The following is a 19399-nucleotide window of genomic DNA, read 5'->3' as shown; positions in this document are numbered from 1 at the left end:
TTCCACCACGTGAGGTCACAGCAAGAAGACAGCTGTCTATGAACCAGGAAGCAGGTCTTCACCAGGCATCACATCTGTGGGCATCCTGATCGTGGACTTCCCAGTCTCCAGAATTGTGAGAATAAAGTGTTCCTCGTTTAAGCCACCCAGACTATGGTATTTTTGTTATAGAAGGCTGAAGGAACTAAGACAGTGAACAACAAACTACTCCAAAGCTTACTTGTTTGAAATAACAACTATTTTATATCTCATTATTTTGAGTGTCAGGAATTTGGGCAAAGCTCTGCTAGACTATTATTCTGTTCCAGGTGATATTGATTGTGGTCACTTGGTGGTATTCAGCTGATGGCTGATCTAATCTGGAGGGTCCAAGATGCCTTAATTCACATGCCTGGTACCTTGGCAGACTTGGCTGTAAAACTGCATTCAGTCAGGCCCATCTCCCTCTCAATGTAGTCGTAAGGCCTCTCTGTGGCAGGTTGTGAGATTTCTTACATAGCGACTCGGGCTTCAAGAGACCAAGTTGGAAGTTACCAGTCCTCTTAAAGGCTAGAGACAGAAATAGCATAGCATGACTTCTGTCTGCTGTGCTTTATTAGTTAAAGCAGTCACAGGCCAGCCTAGATTCAAAGGTGTGGAGAAAACAGAACCTACTCTATGGGTGTGAAAGAATTTGTGGCCAGGGCTTCCCTAGTGGTCCAGTGGTTAAGACTCTGTGCTTCCATTGCAGGGGGCACGGGTTCAATCCCTGGTTGGGGAACTAAGATGCAGTGCTGTGTGGCCAAAGAAAAAAAAGAATTTGTGACCATTTTAAAACCCCATCACATGTATCCATTACCTTTTTTTTTTTTCTTAACTTTTGTGAGATATGTCATAGAAAAAGACACAAATGTAATGTAAAGTTTAAAGTGTTTATAAAGTGACCAACTATATAACTGGTATTCAGAAATAGAACTTGCTAGCATCCTAGAAGCCCATACCCAAATACCCTTCGCTCTTGTACGTAACCACTATTCTAACTTTGTGACATTATCTTGTCATACTTTATGGTTTTACCACCTGTGTATGCATCTCTAAATAGCTATTCCTTCTTTGAACAGTGTTGACTTCTAGGAAGTTCTTCATTGTATTAAGACAATTTACTTCCCTGAAATCTTCTCTCATTAGTAGTAACTATAACCCTAGGGGTTACAGATAACAAATCAAACATTTCTACCCATCCACACCTCAATCATTTCTTACATCGCATGGTTTCAATCTCATTTCACCTTTCTGCTTGTCCAGTTTGTGTATCTTTCTTGGAAAGTATGATCCCCAGTACAGAGCATAGTATTCTATCTCTGGTTTATCATCTAAGCATAGGACTGGAATATCTCATCTCTTATTCTAGATCTCAGACTTCTATTGAGAAAGCCAAATAACACTGATGCCTAATGCTGACTTTATAAGAGACTAAAATACGTAATATAAAACAATGCCAGGAGCTCAATTTATGGCTAGTAAATAAATAAATGGATGAATTAAAAAAACTTGTAAAAATTTGCCAGACTGGAATATTGTGCAGTAGGGAACTCCCAGGCTCTGTCTGTTCCTCTCAGAAGCAATGAATAAGCTGGCAAAAACTGTCAGAATCATCTTTTTCAGAACTTAAGAATCTAGGTTTAAAAACTTACAGCAAGCAGGGAAATGTTTAATGAAGACAAAAAACTGCAGAATTTCAGTACCAGAGCTCTGTGGCATTTTCATTTTCTCTGTTACCGTTCCCCACTCCTCAGTTCAGCAGTAAGATTTGCCCTAAGGGATCTCTTATATTCTTGGCACAGTCTTCCTTCCTTCATTGTGGAGTAGCAATCAGATTTCTCCTTAGTAGTCAGGACAAATCACTGCAGCCCGTGTAGTAACTCCCTTCTTTGCCTTTGATTCAGAGGCATGAAGAGCCCAAAGTGACTAGGCAGCAGTCTAAACTTTTAGTTCAATGGAATGATCATTGTCTCCTGGAAGAAGCATTTCTCCCCTTAGAACTGAGACCTCTAGGCCAACAGATTACAAGACCATGAGGAATAGGAAGCAAATTTTTTGCTAGAGAGTTACTAGGGGTAAGAGTGAGTGGTGCCACTCCCATTTCCAGCCCTTTATTCCTGGACTCATGAATATTGGCTATGGGCAAAACAGCACCGTATACTGGACACTGAGTCAGAGCATATACAACTTCCTGGAGAACCTTGCCTCAGCCCTGCAAAGTATTGGCACCCAGCTGTGTTGTAACTGAATCTTTGAAAGGTCATGCTATCGTTTTATCAAGTCAGCTGCTTCAGGATGGTGGGGAAAATGGTAAAACGAGTGAAATCCATGAGCACGGGCCCATTGCTACACTTCATTTGCAGTGAAGTGAGTTCCTTGATTAGAAGCAATGTTGTGTGAAATACCATGATGGTGGAAAACGCATTCTGTAAGCCCATGGATGGTAGTTCTGGCAGAAGCATTGCATGTAGGGTAGGCAGATCTGCACCCAAAATATATGTCTAATCCAATAACAAGAAAACCTGGCCCCTTCCATGATGGAAGAGGTCCAATGTAATCAACCTGCCACGCTGGGGAAGGGTGCCATGTCCAGGACTCAGTGTTGGTCTCTGCTGTTGGCCGATTGGGCACCTGGCACTGGCTGCAGCCAGGTCTGCCTTGGTGAGGGGAAGTCCATGTTGCTGAGCCCATGCATAAGCTCCATCCGCCACCATGGCCACTTTGTTCATGAGCCCTTTGGAGGATGACAGAGGTGGCTGGGGAAGGAGGCTGGTTAGTATCCACAGAATAAGTTGGTCATCTTATCCACTTGATTATTAAAATCCTTCTCTGCTTAGACCACTCTTCGGTGAGCATTCATATGGGACACAAATACCTTCACATTCTTCACCCATTCTGATAGGTCTATCCACATACCTCTCCCAGACTTCATCATCACCAGTTTTCAAATTATGTTCCTTCCAGGTCCCTGACCATCTAGCCAAACAATTGGCCAGAGCCCATGCATTGGTATATAATTGCATAGCTGGTCATTTCTCCTTCCAAGCAAAATGAACAACCAGGTACATTGCTCAAAGTTCTTCCCACTGGGAGGATTTCCTTCACCACATCCCTTCAAGGATGTCCCAGAAAGGGGCAATAGTGCTGCAGCTGTCCACTTTAGGGTGGTGCCTGCATATCATACAGAACTATCTATACACCAGGCGCAAGTCTTCTCTTCCTCTGTCAACTGATTGTAGGGAACTCCACATGAGGCCATAGGTGCAGGCTGGGAGAGAGAAGATGGTATAGAAGGAGTGGGGAACATGGGCATTTGGACCACTTCTTCATATAACTTACTTGTGCCTTCAGGACCTGCTTGGGTCTGATCTCATATCTACCACTTCCATTTGATGATGGAGGGCTATTGTACATCCTCAGCTTTACGGCATGGTGGTCAGGTAACACTTAGTTCATGATGGGCAGCTCAGGTTGCATGATAATTTTGGTGGCCTATGGTTAAGCATTCAGTCTCTCCTAAGGCCCTGTAGTAGGCCAAACGCTGTTTCTTAAAAGGAGAGCAGTTATCCACAGAGGATGGCAGGGCTTTGTTCCAAAATTCTAAGGACCTACATTGTGCTTCACCTACAGGGGCCGGCCAAACGCTACAAACTGCATCCCTGTCTGCCACTGCCACTGCAAGCTCCATTGGATCTGCTGGATCGTATGGCCCAAGTGGCAAAGCAGCTGGCATGGCAGCCTGGACCTGCTACAGAGCCTTCTCCTGGTATGGACCCTACTCAAAATTAGCAGCTCTTTGGATCCCTCAGTAAATGGGCCACAGTAATACACCCAAATGAGGAATATATTGTCTCCAAAATCCAAAGAGGCCCACTAGGTGTTGTACCTCTTTTTTGGTTGTAAAGGGGCCAGATGCAACAACTTAAACTTCACGTTAAAAGGGATATCTTGACATATACCATACCACTGGATCCCTAGAAATTTCTCTGAGGCAGTTCTCTGGATTTTTGTCAGATTTATTTCCTCCTTCTGACACACAAATGTCTTACCATTAAGTATAGAGTAGTTGCTACTTCTTTTCCCTAGGTCCAATCAGCATGGTGTCATCAGTGTAATGGACCAGTGTGATATCTTGTAGAAGGGAAAGATGATCAAGGTCCCTGTGATCTAAATTATGATATAGGGCTGGAGAGTTGATACTCCTGAAGTAGGACAGTGAAGGTGTATTTCTGGCCTTGCCAGCTGAAAGTCAACTGCTTCTGGTGGTCTTTCTAATAGAGATGGAGAAAAAGACATTGCCAGATCAACAGCTGCATAGCAGGGACCAGGGGATGTGTTAATTTGCTCAAGCAATGAAACCACATCTGGTATAGCAACTCTTATTGGAGTCACCACCAGGTTAACCTTACAACAATGCACTGTTATTCTCCAAGATCCATCTGTCTTCTACACAGGACAAATAGGTGAGTTGAATGGTATGTGGTGGGGATCACCACCCCTGCATCTTTCAAGTCCTTGATGGTGGCAATAATCTCTTCAGTCCTTCCAGGAATGCAGTATTGCTTTTGGTTTACTATTTCCCTACATAGAGACAGATTTGGTGGCTTCCACTTGACCTTTCCCCCATAATTGCCCTCATTCTACAGGTCAGGAAACCTGCGTGGGGATTCTGCTAGTTGCTGAGTATGGGTATTCCACTTATGAGTTCCAGCACTGGGGGAATACCCACATGATGCATTTGAGGACCCACTGGGCCCACTGTGAGACAGATCAGAGCTGAAACTCCATTGACCACCTCCTGACCTCCATAAGCCCCTACTCTTGACTGGACCGCAGCGATGTTTTGAGTCTCCTGGAATTAGCGTCAGTTCAGAGCCAGTGTCCAGTAATCCCCCCAAAGCCTGATCATTTCCTTTTCCCCAGTGCACAGTTATCCTGGTAAAAGGCCGTAGATCCCTTTGGGGAAGTCTGGGAGAGAGATTAACAGTATGCATTTTTGGCAGTGTCCTTCCTCAAGGGGAGCCAGATTTCCTTTCATACAAGGGGTCCTGGTTCTGTAAACTGGCTCAAGTCTGAGAACTGAGTGAAAGACTATGACTCTGTTTTTATCATTTTTTTTCAATTGAGCTACAACTCTTTTGCTTATACAGACCATGTAAGAATTTAGTAAGCTTCCCATACATTTCACTTCTAGGAACACCGTGATCAAATAGCCAGCACCATCGGTCTCCATGAGTCAGACTACTCTGATTGCTGCTTTGACCCTGCTGTCCACTATGATAATCACACCCAGCTTGCCTCTGGACATGGGGTGCTGCCATTGGACTCTGCCACTCAGGCTCCAGTTACTCCCCTTGCATTCAGGCTTCCCAATTCAGTGGCAGCAGTTCCCACTGTAAGTTCTGGCCTGCAGAGAAACGTGATCACAGAGCTCTTCAAGGGTGCTGAGGATCCCCTCACAAATTTATTTCTCACCGTTGTGGGGAAAGGAGTGTCCTCTGGGCCAGGGTAGGCTGCCCCAAAATGTGCCCCAAAGGCATATTGATTATTTTGAATTACAGTTACTTAAGAAATGGCCAACACAAGAGAGATACTCTCACCCTCCTTTTCCCTGAAAGCAGGAAATAATCTCTCATGTGGAAGGTACATTCCCTGCATCTGAAAGTAGAAGGTTACCTTTATCACCAGAGATAGGGAAGTCAGGCTGAGAAGTCTATATAAATGAACATTGTTACTTCTTTAATTTACTACCCAAGCCCATATTCTGTTTAGATTCTTCACTAATTAGCGCCCAAAACCTAAGTTTTCTTGTCCTGTCAATTCCTTACAAATTTATTTATTTGTCTAAAAAGTATAAAAGCTGCCTGCTTTGGCCACTTCTTAGGTCTCATTTCTAAGAGACCTCCATGTGCATTAATTAAAATTTGGGGTTTTTTTCCCCCTGTTAATTTATCTAGCGTCAATTTTATTATTAGTCCAGCCACAAGAACTCAAAATGGATAGAAGGGGAGATTTCCCCCCCTGACGCTACGCATCGAATATTTCTATGGGTGGAAAGTAAAATTAATAAATTATATCTTATTCTGAATGAAACTATATTGGTTCCTAATGATTGACACTTCATCATTGACCACTTCATCTTCTAGAGATCAGTAAACTTCCCAGTATGCGCTCCAGGTCCCTTTCATCTTGGCACTTACAAATGCAGATACCTTGAGCCAAAGTTAAGGAATGATTCAAAATCTCCTGGTGTGGTGTCCAGGAATTTGCTTTGATTATCTCCATAGTAATCAGTGAATCACACTAAGACTTGAGAATCACAGCTCTAGATGCCCATAAGGCATCCATTAATAATTACCTCTAACTTTTTGGTTGGGACAAATGCCCATGGCACCTGTTTGGATTTCAGATATTCACCTTTATCTTCTCTTTGAAAATTGGAAGATGATTTTCCCATTTCCTGTTGCCTCTTATTTTTCCCACAAGTCCTTAAGTATCCCTGGTTCAGAATTTTTTCAAAGTAGAGAAATTATTCCAAAACCCAGAAATGATAGAATTCAATAGTAAATGATACAGTTTCTTTATCATTTTTACACTTATCTTCATCTCCTTCTCCCCCTCATGTATTTTCTTGCATTTTACTTCTGATGCTCATTTTCCTTGACAGACAGAGCAGAAGCAATGTGTGGGTTAGTCAAGTGGCTGACTGTCTCAAGTATAACTTAAATTAGTATCCTGCTCCTATCTCATGGGTTTAGGGCCCTAAAGTGGGAGTTTTGCTATGAAGTATTTCAGTTTTTGTTTATAAAGAAGCATCTGAGTGTTGTCCCTTTCAATGTGGAGTTTATACATGGGTTGCTTTTATGCAAAATATTTAGGCATTATTTGGGTAATGGCTTCAGAGCCAACATAAGAACCTTAGCATTGTTTATGTACAGTTAAACCTCTCGCTTTTACTGTTTGCACTACAGTCGACTTGGTTCCCAGTCTTTCCTAAACCCTCCAAATGGTTTATTCCATATTTTGAGCTATTCTGCATGATTTTCTGTGCCGTATGTCGCATTAATTCTGCGCTGTACCTGCTACAGTAGTCCCCTTAGCGTCTACAATTGTTTCTTCTGAAATGTCAACCGAGCCCTTTTTACTTAGAGTCGCCATCTGCTGGTGGCAATTCTGCTTGCCACGACTTGTAGCCCATAGGCTCTAGAATCCTCCTAGGTCCGGATTCCTTGCCGGGCGCGGTGGCGCGCGCCTGTAGTCCCAGCTACTCGGGAGGCTGAGGCAGGAGGATCGCTTGAGCCCAGGAGTTCTGGGCTGCAGTGCGCTATGCCGATCGGGTGTCCGCACTAAGTTCGGCATCAATATGGTGACCTCCCGGGAGCGGGGGACCACCAGGTTGCCTAAAGAGGGGTGAACCGGCCCAGGTCGGAAACGGAGCAGGTCAAAACTCCCGTGCTGATCAGTAGTGGGATCGCGCCTGTGAACAGCCACTGCACTCCAGCCTGGGCAACATAGCGAGACCCTGTCTCTTTTGAGTTCTTATCTTAAAATAGGCTTTCTTCCCACGTATATATCACAACAAAAAGTACCATGTTTACATTCTTGCACGACTACTTTCCCACTGCATCGTGAATTCCTTTGGCGGGGCAATATTGTCTTATTTTTATTTTTAATCTTACTTCACCATTACCTAGCGAAACAATTGAATATTCAGGTTGCCAAGCATTTATGGAGCCCCTCTTGTATACCAAGTACTATGCTGAGCCCAGGGGATCCCAATACCTAGATTGGATGAGAATCCCACAATACACCACAAATGCTCTTCCGAGAGCAAGACATCAGAATAGGAACTCCTTTTTGAGGGTTGATTTGCCTTGATCACTGAGGGTAACTGTAGGGTGTATGAAATAGTCCACTTCGTTAAATTGCAACACTGTGCACGTCAGGGAAAGGGGTCGTTGCTCCTGTACACAGAGCCCCATCTGGGGAAATCCTCCCAGTGCGCTTCTCGTAAATTGTCATGACCCGCAGGGGTCACTGTGGAGGCTGGCTTAAGTCCCGAAACGCAAGGGAGCAAAGTAACCGGCCTAGTCCATAAGCTTTCCAGGAAGGAATGCAGTTTCAAGAGAATAGTTTGGATCTATTTCGAATTGTTTTGGTACAACGAAAAGGGAGCTGACGACGGACTTGACAGCCGAACACTGCACAAAAGTGACGCAAAGCAGTTCGCTTCAAGGAATATTGGGTCTTCTGCGCGGCCGTAGATCCGCCAAGTGCGCCTGCGCATAAGAGTAGCGGCGTTGAGTCAGGCCGGCGGTGGAGGAAAGTGGTAGAGAGCGTGAAGCCTCGCCATGAAGACCCGCTTTAGCACCGTTGACCTCCGCGCGGTACTCGCGGAGCTGAATGCCCGGTACTGTATGACGGGTGACCAGGCTCGTGCGGGTGGTGCAGGAGGCAGAGGCCATGGCCCCACCGTGGAAACAAGAACGGCCTTATGTTTTCCCTGGGTCCCCCCGGGTCCTGTTCTTCTGTGGACCTGGCTAGGCCTGAGTGGGCGAGCGCGTGACATCTTTCCGTGGCCCTCAGGATACCGGGGGGACCCCGGCGGTCGCGTGCCTCACTCCCTGCTCTCGTGGGCTGCTAGTCTCGCCAGGTCTTGCGTCCGGCTTTGGCGGGGCTCTCGGCCTGTGGGCCTGAGTCGCCCGGGTCTGGCAGCAAACGTTTAGTAAAAGACGAGACGCCAGGTGGAGGACGCCAGTGTAGTCATTTGCTTCAGAGGTTTCCAGACCAGAGGCTTGGTTTGTTAGACGCTCCTCCTCACCGCAAAGAAAGGCAGCATCGCCTTTTTAGCGGGAGGTAGCAGATTTGGCCTGAGGTCTGCATTCTAATCTGCTTTGTATTATTCAGCTGTGTGAGCTTTGTCATATTTCTCGGGCCTCGTTTACATATTTTCTTTTATAATTAAGTGGGTTAGATTTTACTGTATTTCCTAAAATGTATATTGGATCACTTAAAAGACTCAAGGCATTGTATAGTGTTCCTAGAGCTGATAGACCACTTTCGTTTTTAAATAGTTAAACTCAAGGTTTGGGCTCAATGTCTGATGGCCTTCAGACTGCGCACTGGTTGACTCCGTATCTTTAGAGTCAAAGATCCCCCCTTTGGCCGTCTCTATTTCCGCCTACAGCTTTAAATTGTGTGAAGTTCTATGTTTCAAATGGTAGTATGATTTGTTACATGTTTCCTTTCTCTTTGCAGCTTGCTAGGAATGAGAGTAAACAATGTTTACGATGTGGATAATAAGACGTATCTTATTCGTCTTCAAAAGTAAGAGCATTTTATAGGCTTGTTTTATCTTTTGTATAATTAAATATGAGCTTGTTTGTTTTTTTTAACCTGAGTTAGTGCTGCCCTAAAAAATTTTTGACTTTTTTCTTCTACAGACCAGACTTTAAAGCTACACTTTTACTTGAATCTGGCATACGAATTCACACGACAGAATTTGAATGGCCTAAGAATATGATGCCGTCTAGTTTTGCTATGAAGGTAAGTTTTAAGTTATACTTGAAGCTAAATTTTAAGGCCCTGAGATTGGTCACTAACAATTGAAATTATAAACGGGTTTTTCTTCACTTGTTATAAATAAGATAGAGATAAAATAGAGTAGTTGATAGATACTGGATGAATAAAGGAGATGTTTATTAACTTCTCCCTTTTACCCTTCACGCCACTTTGTGCACCACATCTTTATGTTCCCACAGTTACCGTTCTAGTTCAGGCTTTTATAATGCTGGACACTATAGCCATTTAACTCTACTACTCTTCTCACTAGCAGAACAATTCTGTGTTAGACCAACATTGATTTTTCTAAAGCATCATTTTCATTAGTTATCCCACCTTTTATGATTCTCTAATTGCTGAATCCATATCCTATACCCCAGCATTCTTGGCTTTCTGTAATCTGCCCTCCTCCCTCCTTCCCTAGCCTTGTCTTCCACAGCTCACTTTTCAGCTACCAATCTGTATTTTGTTGGAATACTCAGTGACATTAGTATGCTACCAACCATATCTTTTTACTTTTCACTTCTCTTTTTGTTTTTACTATTAAAACTGAGATCCCGCATTTGTGGATGTATTACTCTTTCGCTTATTGACACAACAGATATACTGAAAAGCTCATGATGCAGAGGAAAGACATTAGAGTCAGATATACCTAACTTTGAATTAATGGTTTTGCTGCTGAATAATTTTATAACCTGGAAATTTTACTTAACCTCTTGGAACTTGTTTTTTTAAATGTGAAATGTAGATAATGCCTCCCTCATGGGGTTTTTGGTGAGGATTAATTGAAGTTACATGTAAAGCACCTAACACAATGCCTGACACATAATAGGGCTCCATATGTATTAATTTCCTTCTTCCTCTCCTCCTCACTTTCCTTCAGAAATTTATTTGTTTTGGCATTGTGTTATTTCATTAGAGGCTTTACAGAGAAGATCCTTATCCCCAGCAACTTAGAATCTGTTTTGGATTACACGTTAGGTAAGTGTTTCCCAAATCACAAGGCCTGTCACAAAGTTATCAAATTCTTAAAAGTTTAATTTACTTAATAGTAACCCAAAATGGTTCTATTTTGGGGATTGTCCTTAATAATAATGACACTTTATATTTGTATAGTACTTTTCAAAGAATAATGCATACTTCATTTAAGTTGTTTAATAACTTGGATATGAAAAACAAATATTGTTTCAGTTTTACATATGATATAACAGATAATAAGATGTATGATACTGGGACTGTGTAAACATCCCCAAACGAGGCTACATCAATAGGAGATCAGACACTCAAAAAAAAAAAAAACTTAGAATTTAATGAGTTAGGTGTACATGTCAATCTAAATGTTTATAAAAATTCTCTTCAATAGAGCAGACAATGTTAAGTACTTTATAAATAACTAAAAGAGCTGTTACTGCTGTATGTTACAGGCAGGGTCATGTTTAGTACGTGGTAAATCACAGTGATTGTTCCTAATTCTCACATTTGGGGATGGCAGCTGTAGCTTTGTGGCACTGACAGAAGCTTGTTTTCACCAAGCTGCTAGTAGGGAAATAAAGAAAAAACAAGTTTTACATATGTATTATATGTCCATCTATACTCATGATAATTTTCCCTTTTTCACCATTCCATGGTGTGGACTTCTGTTCCATTCAAGGATGCCTTTTATCTTCATTTTAACTTTATTTTTCTCAAAATATTACTGGGGGAATTGATTATGATTTTCACCTGGAGATTTAAAGACAGCCCTGAATGTAGGTCACTGTTTAACTCAAAATTAATATAGGCCACTTTTAAATGAGAACTATTGAATTTAGGAGGGAGAGATTATTCTATGAAGGTTGAAAAGTCTTACATCTGCCTGAATATATGTGAGTATATAATTGTGCCTGAATACATAAAATGAGAATTTTAGTCAATTTGAACTATAGATCTGGAGAAGAACTCTTCTTAGTTATGAAAGAATTGGCATTAATTCGAAGAATGAGCCTGTATATTCTTCTTCTCCTTTATTTTTTTTAAAGATGGTTTTAGGTTAAATTCTCTGTAAAATTTGTTTTGGATTTGAGGCTTGAAGAAAAGAAAGCATTCTTTCTTTCTGGTCTTGACTAAGGGATCTTTCAAATTCAAATTTAGAAACAATTGTAACAACTTTTTTTTAGGAGCTACAGAGTAGTCTTGTTTTTGGTCCATGTCATACTTAAATATTTGTACATGTAATATAAAACAGTAGGTATTTACCAAGTAAATTGTCTTTGGGTTTTACATGTTAATTTTATTTTAATTGTTTATAAGAACAAGAACATTATGACTAGGGATAAGAATAATGGGATTTGATAAAGGATAGGAGTTACTACATTTGGATTTGAGCTAGGTTGTTCAAAAGCCTGGAGATAGTACCAGAAAAATTCTGTTTGGGTTTTATTAATAAAGTTTGTGGGAATAGAGGGTAATTGGTTGTAAGTTGGAGGACTAATTTATAGAATTCCAATAAGCTCCTGGTTCAGAATTTGTATTTGAAGTGAAAGATTAGTGGAAACCACTAGTTAATCTTGAACACAAACACACGAAAGGAAATTTGGGATACTTAAAAAATTTCAGTAAGAAGAGGCTTAAAAAAAAGTTACAGCTTTGTGTGAGGTCGTCAGGATAAGAACAGATTTATTTAGCAGTGGTATAAAGCAACAATGTAAACTTCCCTATAGGTCTTTTATTGTCTACTTAAAAATTGGATATAAAATACTGTTGCAGAGTTAGCAGTCAGAGTTGTCTGAAATAAAATGTGTTTCCTCTGATTATGATTCTGTAAGTTTTAATTTTGACTATACTGTTTCATCTGTTAGTCTTAAGATGTTATTCTTGATGGAAATGAAAAGAAGAAACTTAATTATAAACCAATACCGAATGATTAGGAATTCACTTTTACTATATAAATGCCTTTTTTCTTCTCTTTCTTGCTAGTGCCGAAAACATTTGAGGAGTCGGAGATTAGTCAGTGCAAAACAGCTTGGTGTGGATAGAATTGTAGATTTTCAATTTGGAAGTGATGAAGCTGCTTATCACTTAATCATTGAGCTCTATGACAGGGTAAGTTAAATTTGAGGGATGGGGTGAGGAGAATTCATTGTATTGTTAATTATTCATGTAATAGTGCTGTCAAACATGGGCAGGGAACATTTTTTTCTTCTCAAAGGCCATTGATACACTAGGATAATAAAGTGCAACACAAGTAAAATGTAATTTTCCATTAATCTTCCTTTTTATCTGGAGGCCAGAATTTAGGCAGACTGTAGCCATTTGAAATAGCATTTTTGAGGGACTTCCCTGGCGGTCCAGTGGTTAAGACTCTGTGCTTCCGCTGCAGGGGGCACAGGTTTAATCCCTGGTCTGGGAACTAAGATCCTGTATGCCATGTGGCATGGCCAGAAAAAAAAAAAAGAAAAAGAACAAAAACAATAATAAAACAGCACTTGAATGTAGGAGATGAAGATCTGAGAACTGAAGAAATTATCTACTACTTTACATTTCAGGACTAGAGTGGTACAACCAGCAAATTGTCAGATAGTTTTGTCATAAATAAGACTGCAGTTGAGACTCAGGGACATTGCCATGTTTTCAGTGTCATCAGTCATAAGAGGAAGACTACTGATGGCCTCACCATTCTTGCTTCTTGCCTCTTAATCCTTCCATGTAGTTACCTGTTCTATCTTGGAAATGTTTCATGAGCTACCTACAGCAAAATAAATTCCATTTGCATCACAAATTTAAATATAAAAAGTGAAACCATAGAAGTACTAGGTGAAAATATGGATTAAGATGTATGAATTTGGGATGAAAAAGACTTTTAAGCTTAACAGTGAAAACAAATATTGATAGATATGACTGCTTACTTTTAAAGCTGTGTAAGGCAATTTAACTGTGTAAGGCAGAAAACACCATGAACTATTGATACATATATCAAACATGAAAAACTGGGGAAAAATATTTTAACTTGTAAATAAAATGCTCATAATCCTAATACGTAGTTTTCACAAACCGTTCAAGTGGAAAAATGGATAAAGTGCTTGATTACACAATTCAAAAAAGAATAATACAAGTGGCTTATGAAAGCATGAATACTGTATAAATTAACAGATTACTGAAAGATAAAAATGATATTTTTCTTCCTCCCCTTTTTTTCTTTCTCTGTCAATATATAAATGATTGGAAAGTTTGACAATAACCAGTATTATCAAGAATGTACAGGGAGTTCCCTGGTGACCTAGTGGTTAGGATTCTGGGCTTTCACTGCCGTGGCCTGGGTTCAGTCCTTGGTCAGGGAACTGAGATACTGCAAGCTGTGTGGTGTGGCCAGAAAAAAAAAAAAAGAGAGAATTAAAAAAAAAAAAAAAAGGATGTACGGGAACAAGGGTAGGTTAGAACATTATTTTTGGAAGATTGTTTGACAGTATATAACATGATTTTTAAAGTTTTATGTGCATAACCTTTGACGCAGGAATTCCACTTCTTAGCAATTTATCATAAGAAACATTTGAGACAAGTGCTCAGGAAGGATCATATCAAGGATAGTCTTTATAGTGTTTATAATAGTTAAAACTTGGAAGGAAGCTAAATGTCTTTGTTTTTTTATTGTTTGTTGTTTTTTGCTTTTTCTCCATTTCTCTGTGATTGTCATCTCTTAAATGTTCCCATTTATTTCTTGCTTGAGTCACTTGGGCTGGACTTATCACAGCTCTTAAGTGGAAATTGGTCCCTAGTTGTTCCTCATGTGTGGAATTTTTCACCTCTAGCTAGACTCCAAGCGACTCCATTATTCAAAGCTAAATTTCTTTGAATAAGAGATTGGTTAAATAATTAAGGGAGACCCGAATAATAGAATGTGTGATTTAAAAAAAATAATATTGAGCTGTTTGGTTTTTTTTTCTTATCAGTTTTTTACCACATGCTTTTAATCATTTTAAGGTTTTTGTTAGATATATGACACATACATTATAAGTGTGCACTTTAGTGAACTATCAAAAGTGGACATACCTATATTAGTTATTGACCTGGATGTGGGCCCGGGACAGCGAGACCACCTGCTGATCCTTGCACTTGTCTTTAATTGTCTATGCACTTCTCTTTGCCACTAATTCCTTTACCCATCTTTCTGCCCCCGTCCCCTGCAGGCAGCAGCAGCTACAGCTGCAGCGGCTGCTCTCCTGGAATTGATTTTTGTATGTGGTCTCAGGTAGTGGTCAATTAAAAAAAAAATTAGTATGATAACCTTTTTAAAACCTTTTTTGTTTTGAAATGATTATAGATTCACAGGAAGTTGCAAAGATAGAACAGAGAGGTCTGGTGTACCCTTCACCAAGTTCCCCTCAGTTGTTACATGTTACATAATTATATTACAATAACAAAATCAGGAAATCAGTATTGGTACAATGTATGCATATAATTCAATGCATTTTACCATGTTTGTAGATTCATGTAACCACCACTGCATTCAAGATACAGAATTCTTCCATTACCACAGAGATCTTCCTTGTGGTACCCCTTTGTAGTAACACCCACCCCTCTTCCTCCCATCCCTGCACCCTAACAACTACTAATTTGTTCCATCTCCATAATTTTGTCATTGTAAATCGGGTCTTTAACAAAGAAGGCAGTCTCAGAACCTTGGTGAAAAGGACATACCAGATAGTCTTAAATAGGAGTTGATAAACTACAGCCTGTGACCCCTTTTTGTAAAGCCTGTGAGTTTAAGAATGGTTTTTACAATACATTTTAAAAGAGCTCTTTAAAAAGAAAGAAGAATATGCAACAGAAACCATATGTGGTCCACAAACCCTAAAATATTTATTATCTTGCCTTTTATGGGAAAAGTTTGCTGACCGCTGCTCTTAAATAATAGACTCATATTGTCTGAGCTAATATTGCTTGGACAGATGCCAGACTGTATCAGGGATGCCAAGTTAGGATTTTTAAGATTCTTTTTAGTCTAGAAGCAGATGCCTTCATGAAAATAGAGTGTTAACCTATGATCTAGGACAATCAGAATTGATTACACAGGACTGAATAAACTGGGGAGAATGTAATTGTGGTTATTTTTTTCAGAATGTTGTTGATATTATTTTTATGATAGTTATATGATAAAGCCCTTCTGACCTGTAATTTAGTAACTATACTAGTGCTAGTTGGAGTGATACATTCTTTAAGTGGTAGTTTGCTCTCTTTGGTCCCTTAGAATTTAGGAACACTTGCCTTTTACTGAGATTGTTTTACTGCTCAAGACAATGTGTCTATTTACATAGGTTCGATAACAATTTGTCCTTTTTACCAGGTTACAATTAGGCAAATTGATTGTGTAGCCAAGGTCAAACCTAGAGTGTCACATTTGAGAATAAATCTCATTCAGTTAGGTGTGAAAAGCTCACCATTAAGGAAAAAAGGTTATACTTCATATGTAAAGCCAGTGTCCACAAAGCCCTCCTGAGAACCTAGTCTTGTACCTTATCTGTGGCATATAGGATCCTAGCCTGCAGGAAGTAAGGAAAGTCACTTCTTGTAGATTGGCGTGACTTCACGTAGAGAAGAATTTACTTACGTTTATAGGTGCACCACAGACAAAACCAGTAGTGATTTTTTCTTTTCTTTTTTTCGTTTCCATAGCTTTGAGTTAGAAGCAAATAGTAATTTTTAAGTCTCTGGAATAATAGAGCCTATTGAAGATATAATTCCAAATTTCTTACGAATTCTTCAGGCAGCAGTGATTATTAAGGCTTCAGTAACTGCTTGATACCATGTGGCTCTAGATTTGCTGTCTATAGTTCAAGGAGGTTTATATATGTTATTTAACATTTCTTGCTGCACTTGTGTAAATAAATCAGTCCAAGAAACAAAGTAGCTTTTTCTGTGTATATGTGTAATCAAGAATAATTTGAGATGTTGTAATCACGAGAGGAGACTGTTAAAAATTACCCCAAATTTGAAAAGAGACAAAAAGGACACAATGTCATTTCAGCATCTTGCCAGGTGTTGTCTAGCCGGCACTCCTGGGGATTCTAGGGATGTGTATTTTTTTTTTTGGCTGCGTTGGGTCTTCATTGCTGCGCATGGGCTTTTCTCTAGTTGTGGCGAGCGGGGATTACTGTTCCTTGCGGTGGGCGGGCTTCTCATTGCGGTGGCTTCTCTTGTTGCGGAGCGCGGGCTCTAGGCGTGAGGGCTTCAGTAGTTGCGGCACGCGGGCTCAGTAGTTGTGGCGCGCAGGCTTAGTTGCTCCACGGCATGTTGAATCTTCCCGGACCAGGGATAGAATCCATATCCCCTGAATTGGCAGGTGGATTCTTAACCGCTGTGCCACCAGGGAAGACCCTGCTATTTACTCTTGATTAAGCTCTTTTACAACTCATTAAGGGTGGACTTTAACTTGTAGAAAACTGATAGCAATGCAGATAATTCTTGCCTGATAGCAATGAAAATTAATTTCATCTAGTAGAGATTCAAATTATCTCTGCCCAGAGAAAAGATATCCCCAGAGGTTGCAGTTTTATTGCCCTAAATTGGCAATCTTACACAATCATTCTTTTCTCACCCACTCTAAGTAGTCCATTTACTTCATCTCTCTTAGAACCAGTTTTGTCATCTAGTTCTCTCATTAATTAGTTGAATAACTTTTTGGCAATTATAAAAATAGTATATTGTTTTCTAGTGACCACTGTTTCTGTTGAAACCAGTGTCAGTCATACTGTTGCTCCTTTGAAGGTAATCTCTCCTTTTTATCTGGGTGCTTTAAATTTTTTTCTCTTTGTCTTTGATTTTCAGTAGTTTGCTATGATATGTCTAGTTGATTTTCCTTTGTAATTACCTTCTAGGGTTCACAGTGCTTCTAGAATCTGTGAGTTGGTGTTTTTCATCAGTATGGGAAAATTCAGTCATATTTTCTTTTGATCTATCTTCCAATTCACTAATTTTATTGCTATCAGACAAGAATCATTTGGAATCATTTGTAATTGCTCTATTATCTGATGCCTCTGATGTCTGTTTTATAGTCTGTTGTTCTTTTAACTATAATTACATTGTCTTGTCTCCTCCCATGCCTGGTTACTTTATTGTGTGCCAGGCATTGAGTAGGAAAAGTCATACATAAACCGTGAGACCTGGAATGATGTTATCTTCCTTTAGGGAGGATATTTGCTTTAGACAGGTAGCTAAGGACACAAGTAATCCCATATTACCTTACTCCAATCAAGAATTGAATTGATTAGGAGCTGGGTGTGGGAAAGCTGGAAAATTTCCAATTCACTCCTTCTCCTGGGATGCAGCCTTTTCGGGTCAGTATTCATAGCTGAACTTATCAGGGATAAATCCCTTCAGCCCCTATCCCTTTCACTTGGACCCTGAACTCAAATTTTTATTCTCCTTAGTTGTCCTGTGAGCCTATCAAAATTCACGCTCAGCTTCCCAGCCTGTCAGCTGATTCTTAACTGTTAGATAAATAATCCTAGGGAAGAAGTAGCTCTAAGTGTGGAACTCAGCTTTCTGAGTTTTCCTCTGCTAGATTTTGATCCTATCAATGTTTACTGCCTGTTTGCATTTTTTGTTTCTTAAGAGACTTGCTTTGTATTTTGTCTAGTTTTTCTTTTTCTCAGTAGGACAATAGTTAGAATTATCTAGACTACCATTTAAGTTAAAAATGTTTATACAAGTAGTACACGAATACATTCTCAGTATATAGAAAAGTTTGTAGAATTAAAATTGAAGGTCTTATCACCTCTGGCCCAACCAGTTCCTCATCCCAAAGTAACCCACTGTTATGTTTGGTGTCCTATTTATGATCCCTTTCCCCCACTCCCGCTCACCCCAATTATAAAACAAGAGAAGGTTTTTTTTCATTGGGGGGGGAAGAAATCTCTAGAATGTAACTAATTGCAGCCTGCCTTAGGTTTAACTCATTGTGAAGTTTAAGTTATATATCAGACATGGGCCTTTCCTTTTGTTTGTTTTTTCCTTTTTCAGTTTAAACTTAGCACTTAATGATGTAAAATTCCTTTCCACAGAATAAAAAAGTCTTTATTATCATTTAAAAATTTAAATAATTTTTTTATTTTATAGTAATACTAGATTTGTAGAAAAGTTGCAAAGATAATAAAGAAAATTCCTGTATACCCTTCACTTAGTTTCTCTTAATGTTAACATCTTATATAACCATAGTACATTTGTCAAAACTGAGAAATTCACATTGGCACATTACTGCTAATTAAACTACAGACTTTATTTGGGTTTCACCAGTTTTTCTACTCATGTTCTTTTTTCTGTTCCAGGATTCAATCCAGGATACCCCCTTGCATTTAGGGTCTTTCTGTTTTGAAGGCTCTGTGCAATTGGCATGTGTACTGTCTAGGTTCCAGAGGTCCACTTAATGATGAGTTTGGAATAGATATTCAGGATTTATATATGAGAGTATGTGCTTGGGAATTTTCAGTACTCACTGTGGTATTTAAGAGAAGTATTTTGGTTGATTCTTACAGTAGATCTTGAAGATTGCTCTCTCCTCTCTTTATACCAGGGTCTGAGCTTCTAGCCTTCATGTCTGGAATTTTGATGTATGGATTATCTAGAGTTGATCAGACCTTGGGTAAAGAGGCTGTTGCTATTCAGACTCACTTAAGAAAGTCAGTTTATTAATTTGTGAAAAGAAGGTTCCAGTAAGAAAGACTCTGGAGAAAGTAAGATTAGAAAGTGGATTATTGAGTACATCAGAGACAAGTGCAGTATTTCCCCAAGTAAGTTCCTCGACACCACTTCCATATGATAATAGCCTAGAAAAATGGTTCCCCTA

At 39.8% G+C, this 19399-nt stretch overlaps 1 protein-coding gene across 2 annotated transcripts in view; it reads left to right on the top strand.

The window, feature by feature from the left end:
* The first annotated feature begins 8298 nt into the window (after nucleotides 1–8298).
* The window catches only part of NEMF (nuclear export mediator factor), a 54157-nt gene continuing 43056 nt past the window's right edge, over nucleotides 8299–19399 (top strand). For both annotated transcript variants that reach the window (XM_059914179.1, XM_059914178.1), the window contains exons 1-4: nucleotides 8299–8431; nucleotides 9280–9348; nucleotides 9465–9567; nucleotides 12538–12663. In XM_059914179.1, the coding sequence (XP_059770162.1) occupies nucleotides 8373–8431; nucleotides 9280–9348; nucleotides 9465–9567; nucleotides 12538–12663 (357 nt within the window). In that variant the 5' untranslated portion in view covers nucleotides 8299–8372. The remainder of the gene's footprint in view (nucleotides 8432–9279; nucleotides 9349–9464; nucleotides 9568–12537; nucleotides 12664–19399) is intronic.

This window comes from Balaenoptera ricei, chromosome 2 (assembly GCF_028023285.1).
Source record: "Balaenoptera ricei isolate mBalRic1 chromosome 2, mBalRic1.hap2, whole genome shotgun sequence".
In the NCBI taxonomy this organism is placed as follows: Eukaryota; Metazoa; Chordata; class Mammalia; order Artiodactyla; family Balaenopteridae; genus Balaenoptera; species Balaenoptera ricei.
This window is presented reverse-complemented; position numbering and strand designations above follow the sequence as displayed.